Genomic DNA, 13,547 nt, shown 5'->3' on the forward strand with positions numbered 1-13,547 from the left:
CAAATACTGTGAAACTTGGCAACTTACCAGATTTAAAATAATCCACAGGTATTATGGTTTAGGGGGGGTGGGGGGAATACGTATTAGTTTTAATAGGCAGATTGGAAGCTCAAAGGACATGTCTGTTGTGTACTGTAACACAAGGCAAGTGTGTTATAACGCAACAAGGCAGGCATGTTTTTGTATGTTATTACACCAGGCAAGTGTGTATGTCATATTTTATAACACAAAAGGCAGCATTAGAAATTGGCACAGGTCCTATTGTCCTTGCCAATCTGCCCAATAGTTAAGGTAGCCAAAAGACCAGTAGAAATCTGTCCTTTTTAAGTGTTTTGCTATGTTATCATCATAAGGACTAGTAAGGCTCAAACTGTAAGTTTCTATCACTGCAAGGCAAGTATGCATGTCATATTTTAGAACAACAAGGCATGTGTGTATATCCTATGTTATTATACAAGGCACATGTGTATATCATATGTTATTACACAACAAGGCATGTGTGTATATCATATGTTATTATACAAGGAGCGTGTGTATATATGTTATTACACAACAAGGCACGTGTGTATATCATATGTTAGTATACAACAAGGCACATGTGTATATCATATGTTATTACACAACAAGGCATGTGTGTATATCATATGTTATTATACAAGGCACGTGTGTATATATGTTATTACACAACAAGGCACATGTGTATATCATATGTCATTACACAACAAGGTATATTATACCTGTTTGTATATCATATGTTATTACACAACAAGGCAAGTGTGTATATCATATGTTATTACACAAGGCACATGTGTATTATGTATGTTATTACACAAAAAGGGAAGTGTGTATATCATATGTTATTACACAAGGCATGTGTGTATATTGTATGTTATTACACAACAAGGCATGTGTGTATATATCATATGTTATTACACAACAAGGCACATGTGTATAACGTATGTTATTGCACAACAAGGCATGTGTGTATATCATATGTTATTACACAACAAGGCAAGTGTGTATATTGTATGTTATTACACAACAAGGCATGTGTGTATATCATATGTTATTACACAACAAGGCAAGTGTGTATATTGTATGTTATTACACAACAAGGCAAGTGTGTATATCGTATGTTATTACACAACAAGGCAAGTGTGTATATAGTATGTTTTTACACAACAAGGCAAGTGTGTATATCGTATGTTATTACACAACAAGGTATGTATGTATATCATATGTTATAACACAACAAGGCAAGTGTGTACATCATATGTTATAACACAAGGCATGTGTGTATATCATATGTTATAACACAACAAGGCATGTGTGTATATCATATGTTATTACACAACAAGGCAAGTGTGTATATCGTATGTTATTACACAACAAGGCAAGTGTGTATATCATGTGTTATGACACAACAAGGCAAGTGTGTATATCATAAGTTATTTCACAACAAGGCAAGTGTGTATATCATATGTTATACAACAACAAGGCAAGTGTGTATATCATATGTTATTACACAACAAGGCAAGTGTGTATCGTATGACGATTGTATGCTTGCCCCGGGACATGCATTTGATAACACAAGATGGCAAAGTGAGAGGTGCACGTGTGAAAGGCTCGGGGAATACTTATCACGTTCATCACGCAGGGCTGACTCACACAGTGTTCTCCCAGTTAAGCATCTAGTTCTTGAAACTCATTTGAAATACAGATATCAAAACACAGTTGTTTTAACACTTTACACGCTAATGTTCTTTTAATGTTGGCCATGGTTCAAATAGGTTAGAGGACTCTGACCATGGTATCTAACCAATACATAAAGTTGACACAGCTTATGTACACTCCACATTACTAGATACTGTGTCTGGCGCTGTGCCAAGTCCTGCTTTTTCTGTAATCATCTGATCGTCTATAACGTTGTTTAAGTGGTAATTCTGATAGGTACTGGTGTACTGCTTACACTGGGTCCCAATTAAACCGAAAATTTGATGCTTTATCTTGACAAGATTGCTGTAGACACAATCAGTGCTCACTGTCTGAAACCGGTCAACACATTAACACACAAAATAGAATATTTATTTCTTAATAATTAATGCTTAAAGCTGATCGTGTTGTGTCATGTTTTACTGAACACATAATTAAAGTAGTTTTGTTCCACCGTATGACTTGTAGCTGAGTGATCATATGACCTGATGTTTGTGATAAAAAAAATATTGCATCTTAAGTAGAGTAGTTGCTTCTTGCTCTGTGTCTTGAACTGCCACTGGATGTGAGTTGGGAGAGGAGGCAGTCAATGAGAGTTGAGAGAAGAGGCAGTGGATGAGAGTTGAGAGGAGGCAGTGGATAAAAGTTGAGAGGAGGCAGTGGTTGAGAGTTGAGAGTAGGCAGTGGTTGAGAGTTGAGAGAGGAGGCAGTGGATAAGAGTTGAGAGAGGAGGCAGTGGTTGAGAGTTGAGAGAGGAAGCAGTGGATAAGAGTTGAGACAGGAGGCAGTGGATAAGAGTTGAGAGAGGAGGCAGTGGTTGAGAGTTGAGAGAGGAGGCAGTGGATAAGAGTTGAGAAGAGGCAGTGTATGAGAGTTGAGAGGAGGCAGTGGTTGAGAGTTGAGAGGAGGCAGTGGTTGAGAGTTGAGAGATGAGGCAGTGGATAAGAGTTGAGAGGAGGCTGTGGATGAGAGTTGAGAGAGGAGGCAGTGAATGAGAGAGGAGGCCGTGAATGAGAGTTGAGAGAAGAGGCAGTGGATGAGAGTTGAGAGGAGGCAGTGGATAAGAGTTGAGAAGAGGCAGTCGTTGAGAGTTGAGAGAGGAGGCAGTGAATGAGAGAGGAGGCCGTGAATGAGAGTTGAGAGAAGAGGCAGTGGATGAGAGTTGAGAGGAGGCAGTGGATAAGAGTTGAGAAGAGGCAGTCGTTGAGAGTTGAGAGGAGGCAGTGGTTGAGAGTTGAGAGAAGGCAGTGGTTGAGAGTTGAGAGAGGAGGCAGTGGGTAAGAGTTGAGAGGAGGCAGTGGATGAGAGCTGAGAGAGGAGGCAGTGGTTGAGAGAGGAGGCAGTGGTTGAGAGCTGAGAGAGGAGGCAGTGGATGAGAGTTGAGAGAAGAGGCAGTGGATGAGAGCTGAGAGAGGAGGCAGTGGATGAGAGCTGAGAGAGGAGGCAGTGGATAAGAGTTGAGAGAGGAGGCAGTGGTTGAGAGTTGAGAGAGGAAGCAGTGGTTGAGAGTTGAGAGAAGAGGCAGTGGATGAGAGTTGAGAGAGGAGGCAGTGGATGAGAGTTGAGAGAAGAGGCAGTGGATGAGAGTTGAGAGAGGAGGCAGTGGTCCCTAGTTGAGAGAGGAGGCAGTGGTCCCTAGTTGAGATGCAAGGCAGTGATCCCTAGTTGAGATGCAAGGCAGTGATCCCTAGTTGTGAGGCAAGGCAGTGATCCCTAGTTGAGAGGCAAGGCAGTGATTCCTAGTTGAGAGGCAAGGCAGTGGTCCCTAGTTGAGATGCAAGGCAGTGATCCCTAGTTGAGATACAAGGCAGTGGTCCCTAGTTGAGAGGCAAGGCAGTGATCCCTAGTTGAGAGGCAAGGCAGTGGTCCCTAGTTGAGATGCAAGGCAGTGGTCCCTAGTTGAGATGCAAGGTAGTGGTCCCTAGTTGAGAGGCAAGGCAGTGGTCCCTTGTTGAGATGCAAGGCAGTGATCCCTAGTTGAGAGGCAAGGCAGTGATCCCTAGTTGAGATGCAAGGCGGTGGTCCCTAGTTGAGATGCAAGGCAGTGGTCCCTAGTTGAGATGCAAGGCAGTGGTCCCTAGTTGAGATACAAGGCAGTGGTCCCTAGTTGAGAGGCAAGGCAGTGATCCCTAGTTGAGATGCAAGGCAGTGGTCCCTTGTTGAGATGCAAGGCAGTGATCCCTAGTTGAGATGCAAGGCAGTGGTCCCTTGTTGAGATGCAAGGCAGTGGTCCCTAGTTGAGAGGCAAGGCAGTGATCCCTAGTTGAGATGCAAGGCAGTGATACCTAGTTGAGATGCAAGGCAGTGGTCCCTAGTTGAGATGCAAGGCAGTGGTCCCTAGTTGAGATGCAAGGCAGTGGTCCCTAGTTGAGATACAAGGCAGTGGTCCCTTGTTGAGATGCAAGGCAGTGGTCCCTAGTTGAGATGCAAGGCAGTGGTCCCTAGTTGAGATGCAAGGCAGTGGTCCCTTGTTGAGATGCAAGGCAGTGGTCCCTATTTGAGAGGCAAGGCAGTGATCCCTAGTTGAGATGCAAGGCAGTGGTCCCTTGTTGAGATGCAAGGCAGTGGTCCCTAGTTGAGATACAAGGCAGTGGTCCCTAGTTGAGATGCAAGGCAGTGATCCCTAGTTGAGATGCAAGGCAGTGGTCCCTAGTTGGGATGCAAGGCAGTGATCCCTAGTTGAGATGCAAGGCAGTGGTCCCTAGTTGAGATACAAGGCAGTGATCCCTAGTTGAGATGCAAGGCAGTGGTCCCTTGTTGAGATGCAAGGCAGTGGTCCCTTGTTTAGAGGCAAGGCAGTGGTCCCTAGTTGAGAGGCAAGGCAGTGGTCCCTAGTTGAGAGGCAAGGCAGTGGTCCCTAGTTAAGAGAGGACTCTAGTTGAGATGTAATGAGGCTGTTGCTCCTACCATGTGATGGAGAGGCAGTTGTGTGTGTTGAGAGGTACTTGATACCTGCTTGTGCTGTATTTACGTAAGACTTCACGCCGACACATGCTCCTATCTCCCGTCGAAATAACCCAGGACTTACCTGTGCTCAAGCTTCATTCTCCCCCAATCTCTATTCCCGATCTCTCATGACCAGTTGTGCAGAGATTGCTGAGTGGCAAAGGCTATGATTCACTGGAGTAGGGAACCGTGTCAGTTCTTGAGTACAACTAATTACTCAAACAACCTAGTCTTGCTTGGTGTATTCAATATTTGGCTGTTTAAGATTTGAATATAATCATTGTTTTGTCAACATTTGTATGAATGCCCTTGTGGTATTGAGACTTAAATGATATATTATATTTTTATCTTCCAACAATATTTATTCGTAGATGTTTCTGTAATGTTCGTCCATCTACATGTTTAGGAAGACGTGCTGTGTCACCTTACCCCTGTGTCTTTGATCGTCATGGCTACCACAAAGTTTCATGAGCTCAGTTGAAGCACTGCAATGGTCATAACTCCTATTCTTTGTAGGGAGAACTAGACTCACATTTAGTCCCAGAAATATAGTGATCTTATTTAGAAATATATATCTACAAAATAAGCAAAATAGACTCTAAATGGAGCCCTGGAAACAGTCCTTAAGCCTAGAGCTGAGGTAGTCCAGACTTGCCAAATCAATTTTGACTTTGAGTTGGACTCCCTTTTTTTAATTTATTCTCCAGGGTCTGGAGACAGGCAAGGGAGAACCTACTCAAGCTTACTGGCAGTCGCAGTTCATGCTTAGAGAAGTCACTCAAGCACAACTTTGTCTACTTGTTCATTTTTATGATCATTATGTCATTCAAACAGTCATTGATAAGGCTAATTACAGAGACACGTCACACTAAATACACAGAGATAATTTCTTCATTTACACATCCCATTAACAGAATAAAGACTCTCTCTTGTTTGACAATGGTATTAGGATCTATACCTAAACATTGCATCATAACAGAATAAAGACTCTCTCTTGTTTGACAATGGTATAAGAATCTATACCTAAACATTGCATCACAGCAGAATAAAGAAGTTGTAATCCATAAAATGTCTCGCCTTCACTGTTACTTACCAACTTGTAACACAGTTCACTCAGGGTGTATATGGAGCTAGTGGTAAGCTGCCTGTTTACCTCTCGCTGCATGTTTCACCCTTTTCACGATCACCTGGCATCATCACTGTTTGATAGTGATTCAAAAGCACAAGCTCATGATATAGTCAGAATCGTACAATCAACTCTGCTTAATGCAGAGATTTCTATTTGATATGAAAATAGCTTTGTCGCATTATCATCATCATTACTTCATCATCATCATCGTCGTCATTATTATTATTATTTTTATTATTATTATTATTATTATTGCAGGGATGGTGTCAACGAGGGCATCCACTGGCTGGTGGAGAGCATCAAGAAGAACAGCATACAGAGACCCCCAACCCTGAAGGACATTACCTGACCCCCTCATGGCTCTCTCTGGGGGGTGGGGGTGTCCTGTACAGGGGGGTAGGTCATGCAGTTCATGTCAGCGCAGTCCGCACACACAGCAGACTGAGGGGATCATGTTTGTCTTCTGGTTCATACCATAACTGTTCACATGGTGTAAACAGAATGAAGAACTTGTCATTTGTCAAGTCATTAGCTGCTTCCATAACTTCTTGACGTGTACCAATTTCCATGATTCACAGCTGTAGGGTAGCCAGACTACAGTCGCACACATATTCCTAGTTCTATTTTCAAAATGAATTCCATATTCAAGTCCATACAAAAACTCTCAATGTTTCTGTCCCAGAGACTATTCCATTGTCGTCTTCTTAGAAAGAACTGATGTTTGCCCTTCATGTACTTGAAATGTGTCTCTCCTACTTATGTACAGTATGTAGTAATCCTGGTAATCCTGGTCATCCTAGTATTCCTGGAACATCCTTAAAACTGTTACTATAAATAGAAACATTGATTAGGGCTGCATCATGCACTTTTACTACCCTGACATTAATAGAATCTTTGTGTAGGATTAAGAAGAATCATCTTCCCGAGGCAAGAGAGTGAACTGACTTTAAAAGTCCAGTTTCCACCCTTGCCGAACTAGGCTGGAATTCCTGGGCTCGATCATAGCGCCACCAGTGGCTATTACGAGTTATGTCCTTTCTATGCCTCTCCTATTGACCAATCAGATTCAACCTCTCGTATCACTTGCATTTGTTTCAAACAAAACGGTGTCGCCCAGTCAAGACGATCTGATCAATAATCAAGATCTATATTGTGATAAAACGAGTCTTACATCGTGAAGTGCATCAAATCACGTGAGCACCTTGATTAAAAACAGGAAAAGATTTAGAAAAAATCTGTGGACAACGAGTTAGCCGTGCACATGCTTTGCAAATCCTACAGTCGACCTAAATCTGCATGAAACTTTACGAGCTGGATTTCGATTTCGGTGCGCGATTTTGATTGGACTATGCAGAGACTCGTTAGTCCAGCCAAAATGTAACTCCATAATACCAGCCTAGTTCGGCAAGGGTGAAAACTGGACTTCTATAGTCAGCTAACTCACTTGCCTCGGGAAGATGGAGAAGTATTAGCCTGGAGGCTCAATCCCCACCTCATCCGGTTGTTGCTATGTAAGTGCAATAATCTTGAACCTGACGTTAAACCCCATTTTACCTCACCTCACCTTAATCCTGTGGGAGAATGGCTGCTTAGTCTATTCAGCATTGTAGCATGCTGGTAGTGAATGGAATATGTGTGTAGCTGTGCTCTGGTTGATACATCTTATATAACATTGGGCATTATGTCTCATAGCACACGGACCTTGTGTGGCAGGCAACACGGAAGTAAGTCATCTGTGCAAATGTAGCTCACCTATAGCAACCCTATCACAGATCACTGGCCCACTGATTGTGGGAGACTTTGTATGGCTTCCCTGTCCAAGGGAAGTTCAAGCTTTGTGCCATGAGACGTGGGTGCTTCACCAGATGTTTACAACCAGGAATCTGCCAACGAGGAAGTGATGAACGCTCACTGAGCTGATAATCATTATAGGGGTAATACTATTATTCAGGGCATTATCATTTGCTGAAGCTTGAGGTCTTCCATTAACTGCCCGATGCAGAAGGGCAGTTGAAAAGACGGAGACTGATGCTTAGTTGTGAAAATATATAATTTTGATAAAAACAAACAACTCATTTTCATTTAAACTGAAAAGGAGCCCCAGTGAGATAGGAGATTCTGAACCTGTGGAAAATCTAGACTTGCTTCATTTAGGGCGAAAGCATTGCAGTAAGGGCTGGGTGGAAGGGAAAATATAAGGTTCAGGGAATGTGAGACAGGCTATAATGGACCGCTGCAAGAAATGATATCTGTTTTGTTGATGTTGTTGTATGATGATACCTGTGAGTGATACAGACAGCGTTCCAAGTACACTATATATTTTAATTTATTAATTACTTCATTTATTGTTTATGTTCATGATCTGTTTTAGCCTTATGTCTTTACAAATACTTTCCATTAATACCAAGTTCGAGATCACAGAATTTCATTTGTGTGAATACTTTCAGTGCATATGTTCCTGACTGACAGTTTCAGGGGTTCTTAGTGGGAAAATCTAGGGGTAGACTTGATGGAGGCTGATACCGATGGCCTGAAGTGATTGCTGTGGTGTGGTTCCAGAGTGTCCCTGTGTCACACAGCCTTGCTACACATGGTGTGGTTCCAGAGTGTCCCTGTGTCACACAGCCTTGCTACACATGGTGTGGATCCAGAGTGTCCCTGTGTCACACAGCCTTGCTACACATGGTGTGGATCCAGAGTGTCCCTGTGTCACACAGCCTTGCTACACATGGTGTGGATCCAGAGTGTCCCTGTGTCACACAGCCTTGCTACACATGGTGTGTTCATACAACACATTCTGTGGACAACAAGGGACATTCACTAACTTTAACAATTCACTGTCAACAATTTCTAGGATTATTTGTAAATGAAAGCCACGGGAGTCATGCCCATTTCCACTTGTAAGAGGGGTACACAAAGTATGTGAAATGGTTGAGTGGGTTAGATCGCTGACTTTGTGTGCTGGTGATTAGGTGCCTCACTCTGGCAGTGTGGGTTCAAATCCTGGATGGGACTCGACTCCAAAAAAGGACTAGAATCTTTACTTTACTAAGATGGTGTTATCCCAAATATAACGTTTGTTACATTGTTTCTAAATCTTTGAAACACTGGGTTGTTTCAACAGCATTATGAAATCATGAATGTGCAGTTTGGAAATGGACCCACTGACAAGGCTTGGGGGGGGGAGTTCACTAGTCAACGTGTTTACTGGAAGCTTACCACATTCAGTTCAGCTCCAGGGAAGTCAGCCTTTGACGTGCTGATGTCTGTATGAAAGCTGGGCCAGTATGGACTTATCATTAGATTGTCATCTCCAACTGCCGGCTCCCTCTAGAACTTTCCACCTTCAGGTCATTTTGTTAGTGATGTGTTGAACTCCTGGACTGAAATGAAACGACATAAATCAGGTTGAAGCAAATAGTTCAGGAACACAATAACCCAATCATAGATTTCTACAGCTGTAACATTACGCTCTAACAATATAACAATATCAGGTCTCATGCCCTGAACCTGGCTGTATAATGAGGCTATAACAATATCAGGTCTCATGCCCTGAACCTGGCTGTATATCGAGGCTATAATAATATCAGGTCTCATGCCCTGAACCTGGCTGTATAACAAAGCTATAATAATATCAAGTCTCATGCACTGAACCTGGCTGTATAACGAGGCTATAACAATATCAGGTCTCATGCCCTAAGCCTGGCGGTATAACAAGGCTATAACATGCCCTAAACCTGGCGGTATCAAGAACGGACACGCTCTGTGACCCCCCTCCAGGCCATTGACACTCACCCCTAAACTCCCACCCCCCAAACCCCCACCCCACATGTCAGATCCTATTTGTACATACCAGTCTCTATTTATTATCATGTCACGGTGTTATTATTCATTCAGGTTACCATGGTTTCTGTAGATAGACACCACAAACGGGAAACAGGACAAAAAAGTTGGGGTTTTCACCTCAAGCAAAAGTTTCAAGTCAGTGCTTTAGAACATTCACTCCTCAAGATATTTTTTCAACAAATCCAGATTAGGCACCAAGTTGCTTTTATCTCTCGGATCGTCCTTGTAGGTTTAGTGGCTGATGAAAGTAATGCAATGATTATTTCTTATATTGTGATTTTGTTAGACTAAAAATAAGATCAATGGTGGAATAATCTTTTTCTCAGACAATGACTGAAAAAGAGCTTTGTATATTGGTTTCTTCCATGCAGTGTGAAAGGGTTCTCCGATGGACACAGTTCATTTCCAGAATGTTTCCCTGCTGCTTTTGTTGAACTGTTTGCGCTCTGTCGGACTTTTTGTAGCTTTGTTATTGAAATAACCCTGTATATATGAGTATATATGTATGTTGTTTAGTGATATAGACCACTGACTGTCATATGGTGTTTGTCATGATGTATGGTAGCCTGACTGTGTGATATCTCAGCGTATACCCCACATTGATGGCGCCAGTAGTGTGTATATGAGAACCTTGTATATATATGTGTGTAGTGTGGTGACTGCGTAGTTGTACATTGTATATATCAGGTGACAAGCCAGAGAAATAACCCATGTTTCTTGTGCTGTTCTGTGGATTCAGCTGATTCTGTCATCATTGATTAAAAGATGCTGTGGCAAAGGAAAATCTTTGTTTGTTTTGGACATTAATCTTTATTTTAGTTCAGATCATTTTTTATTGTCACAGATTTGAACATGATAATTTTGTTTTGCAAAGGCTCACAATGTTATTGATCTGATGGATGAGTGACATTGTGAGATGCAACAATACTTGCTCAATAGGCTGGGGATTTATCATCACTTCTGGCGATGATTCATTGATAAAAGGAGACGCAACCCTCATCCTGGTCCTGCATATGGATTAAAAGAATTTCACCGGGGGCTATATGAAATTGGATTACAAACTTCAAACTTTTGAATTAGCTGCATAAAAACATTCAGTGATGAAGATGGCTAGATGTTTTGATAGAAGCAGCATCATTCACATAGGCTTTCATGACATGTGTGGATCTAGGAAATATTGATCTGTGTGAGTAGACAGGCAGTAGGGGGATCCATGGCATGGACAAGGTGTATAGCTGAACCCAGGACAACAAGGCTTCAACTGCCACGTGGTGATCATGGACTAGTTGTATAGCTGAACCCAGGACAACAAGGCTTCAACTGCCATGTGGTGATCATGAACTAGGTGTACAGCCAAACCCAGGACAACAAGGCTTCAACTCCCTCGTGGTGATCATAGACTAGGTGTATAGCCGAACCCAGGACAACAAGGCTTCAACTGCCATGTGATGATCATGAACTAGGTGTACAGCCGAACCCAGAACGACAAGTCTTCAACTCCTTCGTGGTGATCATGGACTAGGTGTATAGCCGAACCCAGGACGACAAGGTTTCGACTGCCACGTGGTGATCATGGACTAGTTGTATAGCTGAACCCAGGACAACAAGGCTTCAACTGCCATGTGGTGATCATGGACTAGTTGTATAGCTGAACCCAGGACAACAAGGCTTCAACTGCCATGTGGTGATCATGGACAAGGTGTATAGCCGAACCCAGGACAACAAGGCTTCAACTCCCTCGTGGTGATCATGGACTAGGTGTATAGCCGAACCCAGGACGACAAGGCTTCAACTGCCATGTGGTGATCATGGACAAAGTGTATAGCCGAACCCAGGAGGACAAGGCTTCAACTGCCCCATGGTGATCATGGACTAGGTGTATAGCCGAACCCAGGACGACAAGGTTTCGACTGCCACGTGGTGATCATGGACTAGGTGTATAGCCGAACCCTGGACGACAAGGCTTCAAATGCTTCGTGGTGATCATGGACTAGGTGTATGGCCGAACCCGGGAGGACAAGGCTTCAACTGCCACGTGGTGATCATGGACTAGGTGTATAGCCGAACCCAGGACGACAAGGCTTCAAATGCCTCGTGGTGATCATGGACTAGGTGTATGGCCGAACCCGGGAGGACAAGGTTTCGACTGCCACGTGGTGATCATGGACTAGGTGTATTGCCGAACCCAGGACGACAAGGCTTCAAATGCCTCGTGGTGATCATGGACTATGTGTATGGCCGAACCCAGGGGGACAAGGCTTCAACTGCCATGTGATGATTCCACCTGCAAGGGCCTGTTTGTCCACCAGGAGACTGCAGCCAGAGTACCTGCTAGATATACCACTGAATTTAGTCAGAACAGAGCCGGAAAAGTCTCCCCCGGTTTGCTTAGGTGACCATTCTATGAATGGAGATGGATAATGATGAAAGTTGTCTGTCACACAAGTACACATTCTGTGAATGGTGCCACTCATGATGTCCTGTCTCATTGATCGTGTCGTATTGACACAGTTAATGCCGGCAGTGAATCTACCCTACAGTGTTAGGACGGCTGTATGGCCACTTCTCATTACGTGTGTGCTCACACAATATTGATACATGTCCCTCGCTGTTTGTCTTCCTCTCTAACAAGCATATCAGCATGAACACAAGCTGCCCAATCTTTCTACCTCAAGCAAACAGTTTAATACAGCATCTTCTGAAACATGATAAGTACTTGCTATGTATAGGAACTATTTGTTTACCGGTTCCATGGATGATTACTGTCCAAGACATTTACATGTAATGATGACAAACAACGCTATCTACTGATGGTATTCATGTACAGTAGTCAGTGTAATAACTACACGACATGCTTTCATGTAACGATGACAGACAACGCTATCTACTGATGGTATTCATGTACCGTAGTCAGTGTAATAGCTACACCACATTCTTTCATGTAACGATGACAGACAACGCTATCTACTGATGGTATTCATGTACCGTAGTCAGTGTAATAACTACACCACATTCTTTCATGTAACGATGACAGACAACGCTATCTACTGATGGTATTCATGTACCGTAGTCAGTGTAATAACTACACCACATTCTTTCATGTAATGATGACAGACAACGCTATCTACTGATGGTATTCATGTACCGTGGTCAGTGTAATAACTACACCACATTCTTTCATGTAACGATGACAGACAACGCTATCCACTGATGGTATTCATGTACCGTAGTCAGTGTAATAACTACACCACATTCTTTCATGTAACAATGAGGGGGCACTGGTGGCCCAGTCGTCTAAGGCGCCGCGATTCGCTGTGCAGAGTTGCGTCCCTTGGGCACGCCTGAAACCTATGATTGTGGGTTCGAATCCCGGTTCGCCCCGATCATGTTTCTAGGTTTGTCAGCACCATACCTGTGCCCGTGGGTTTCACCGAAGTGGTAAACGTCTGTGACCTGCATCACTTCGGGCTTTCCTCCCACATTTAGCTGACACGCCGCGATATAACTGGAATACTGTTAAAAGCGGCGTTAAACCAAACTCACTCACTCACTCATGTAACGATGACAGACAACACTATCTACTGATGGTATTCATGTACCGTAGTCAGTGTAATAACTACACCACATTCTTTCATGTAACGATGACAGACAACACTATCTACTGATGGTATTCATGTACCGTAGTCAGTGTAAAAACTACACCGCATTCTTTCATGTAACGATGACAGACAACGCTATCTACTGATGGTATTCATGTACCGTAGTCAGTGTAATAACTACACCACATTCTTTCATGTAACGATGACAGACTACACTATCCACTGATGGTATTCATGTACCGTAGTCAGTGTAATAACTACACCACATTCTTTCATGTAACGATGACAGACTACACTATCTACTGATGGTATTC

The 13,547-nt window shown here is 43.1% G+C and overlaps 1 protein-coding gene across 1 annotated transcript in view; it reads left to right on the top strand.

The window, feature by feature from the left end:
- Window positions 1–10,418, top strand: part of LOC124118852 (ADP-ribosylation factor-related protein 1-like) — a 31,851-nt gene extending 21,433 nt beyond the window's left edge. Inside the window, exon 8 of the mRNA XM_048400135.1 lies at window positions 6,047–10,418. Coding sequence (XP_048256092.1) covers window positions 6,047–6,137 — 91 coding nt within the window. The 3' untranslated portion in view covers window positions 6,138–10,418. The remainder of the gene's footprint in view (window positions 1–6,046) is intronic.
- The last annotated feature ends 3,129 nt before the right edge of the window (window positions 10,419–13,547 follow it).

Source organism: Haliotis rufescens, unplaced genomic scaffold (genome assembly GCF_023055435.1).
Source record: "Haliotis rufescens isolate VD_foot unplaced genomic scaffold, xgHalRufe1.0.p SCAF_2, whole genome shotgun sequence".
NCBI classification, from domain to species: Eukaryota; Metazoa; Mollusca; class Gastropoda; order Lepetellida; family Haliotidae; genus Haliotis; species Haliotis rufescens.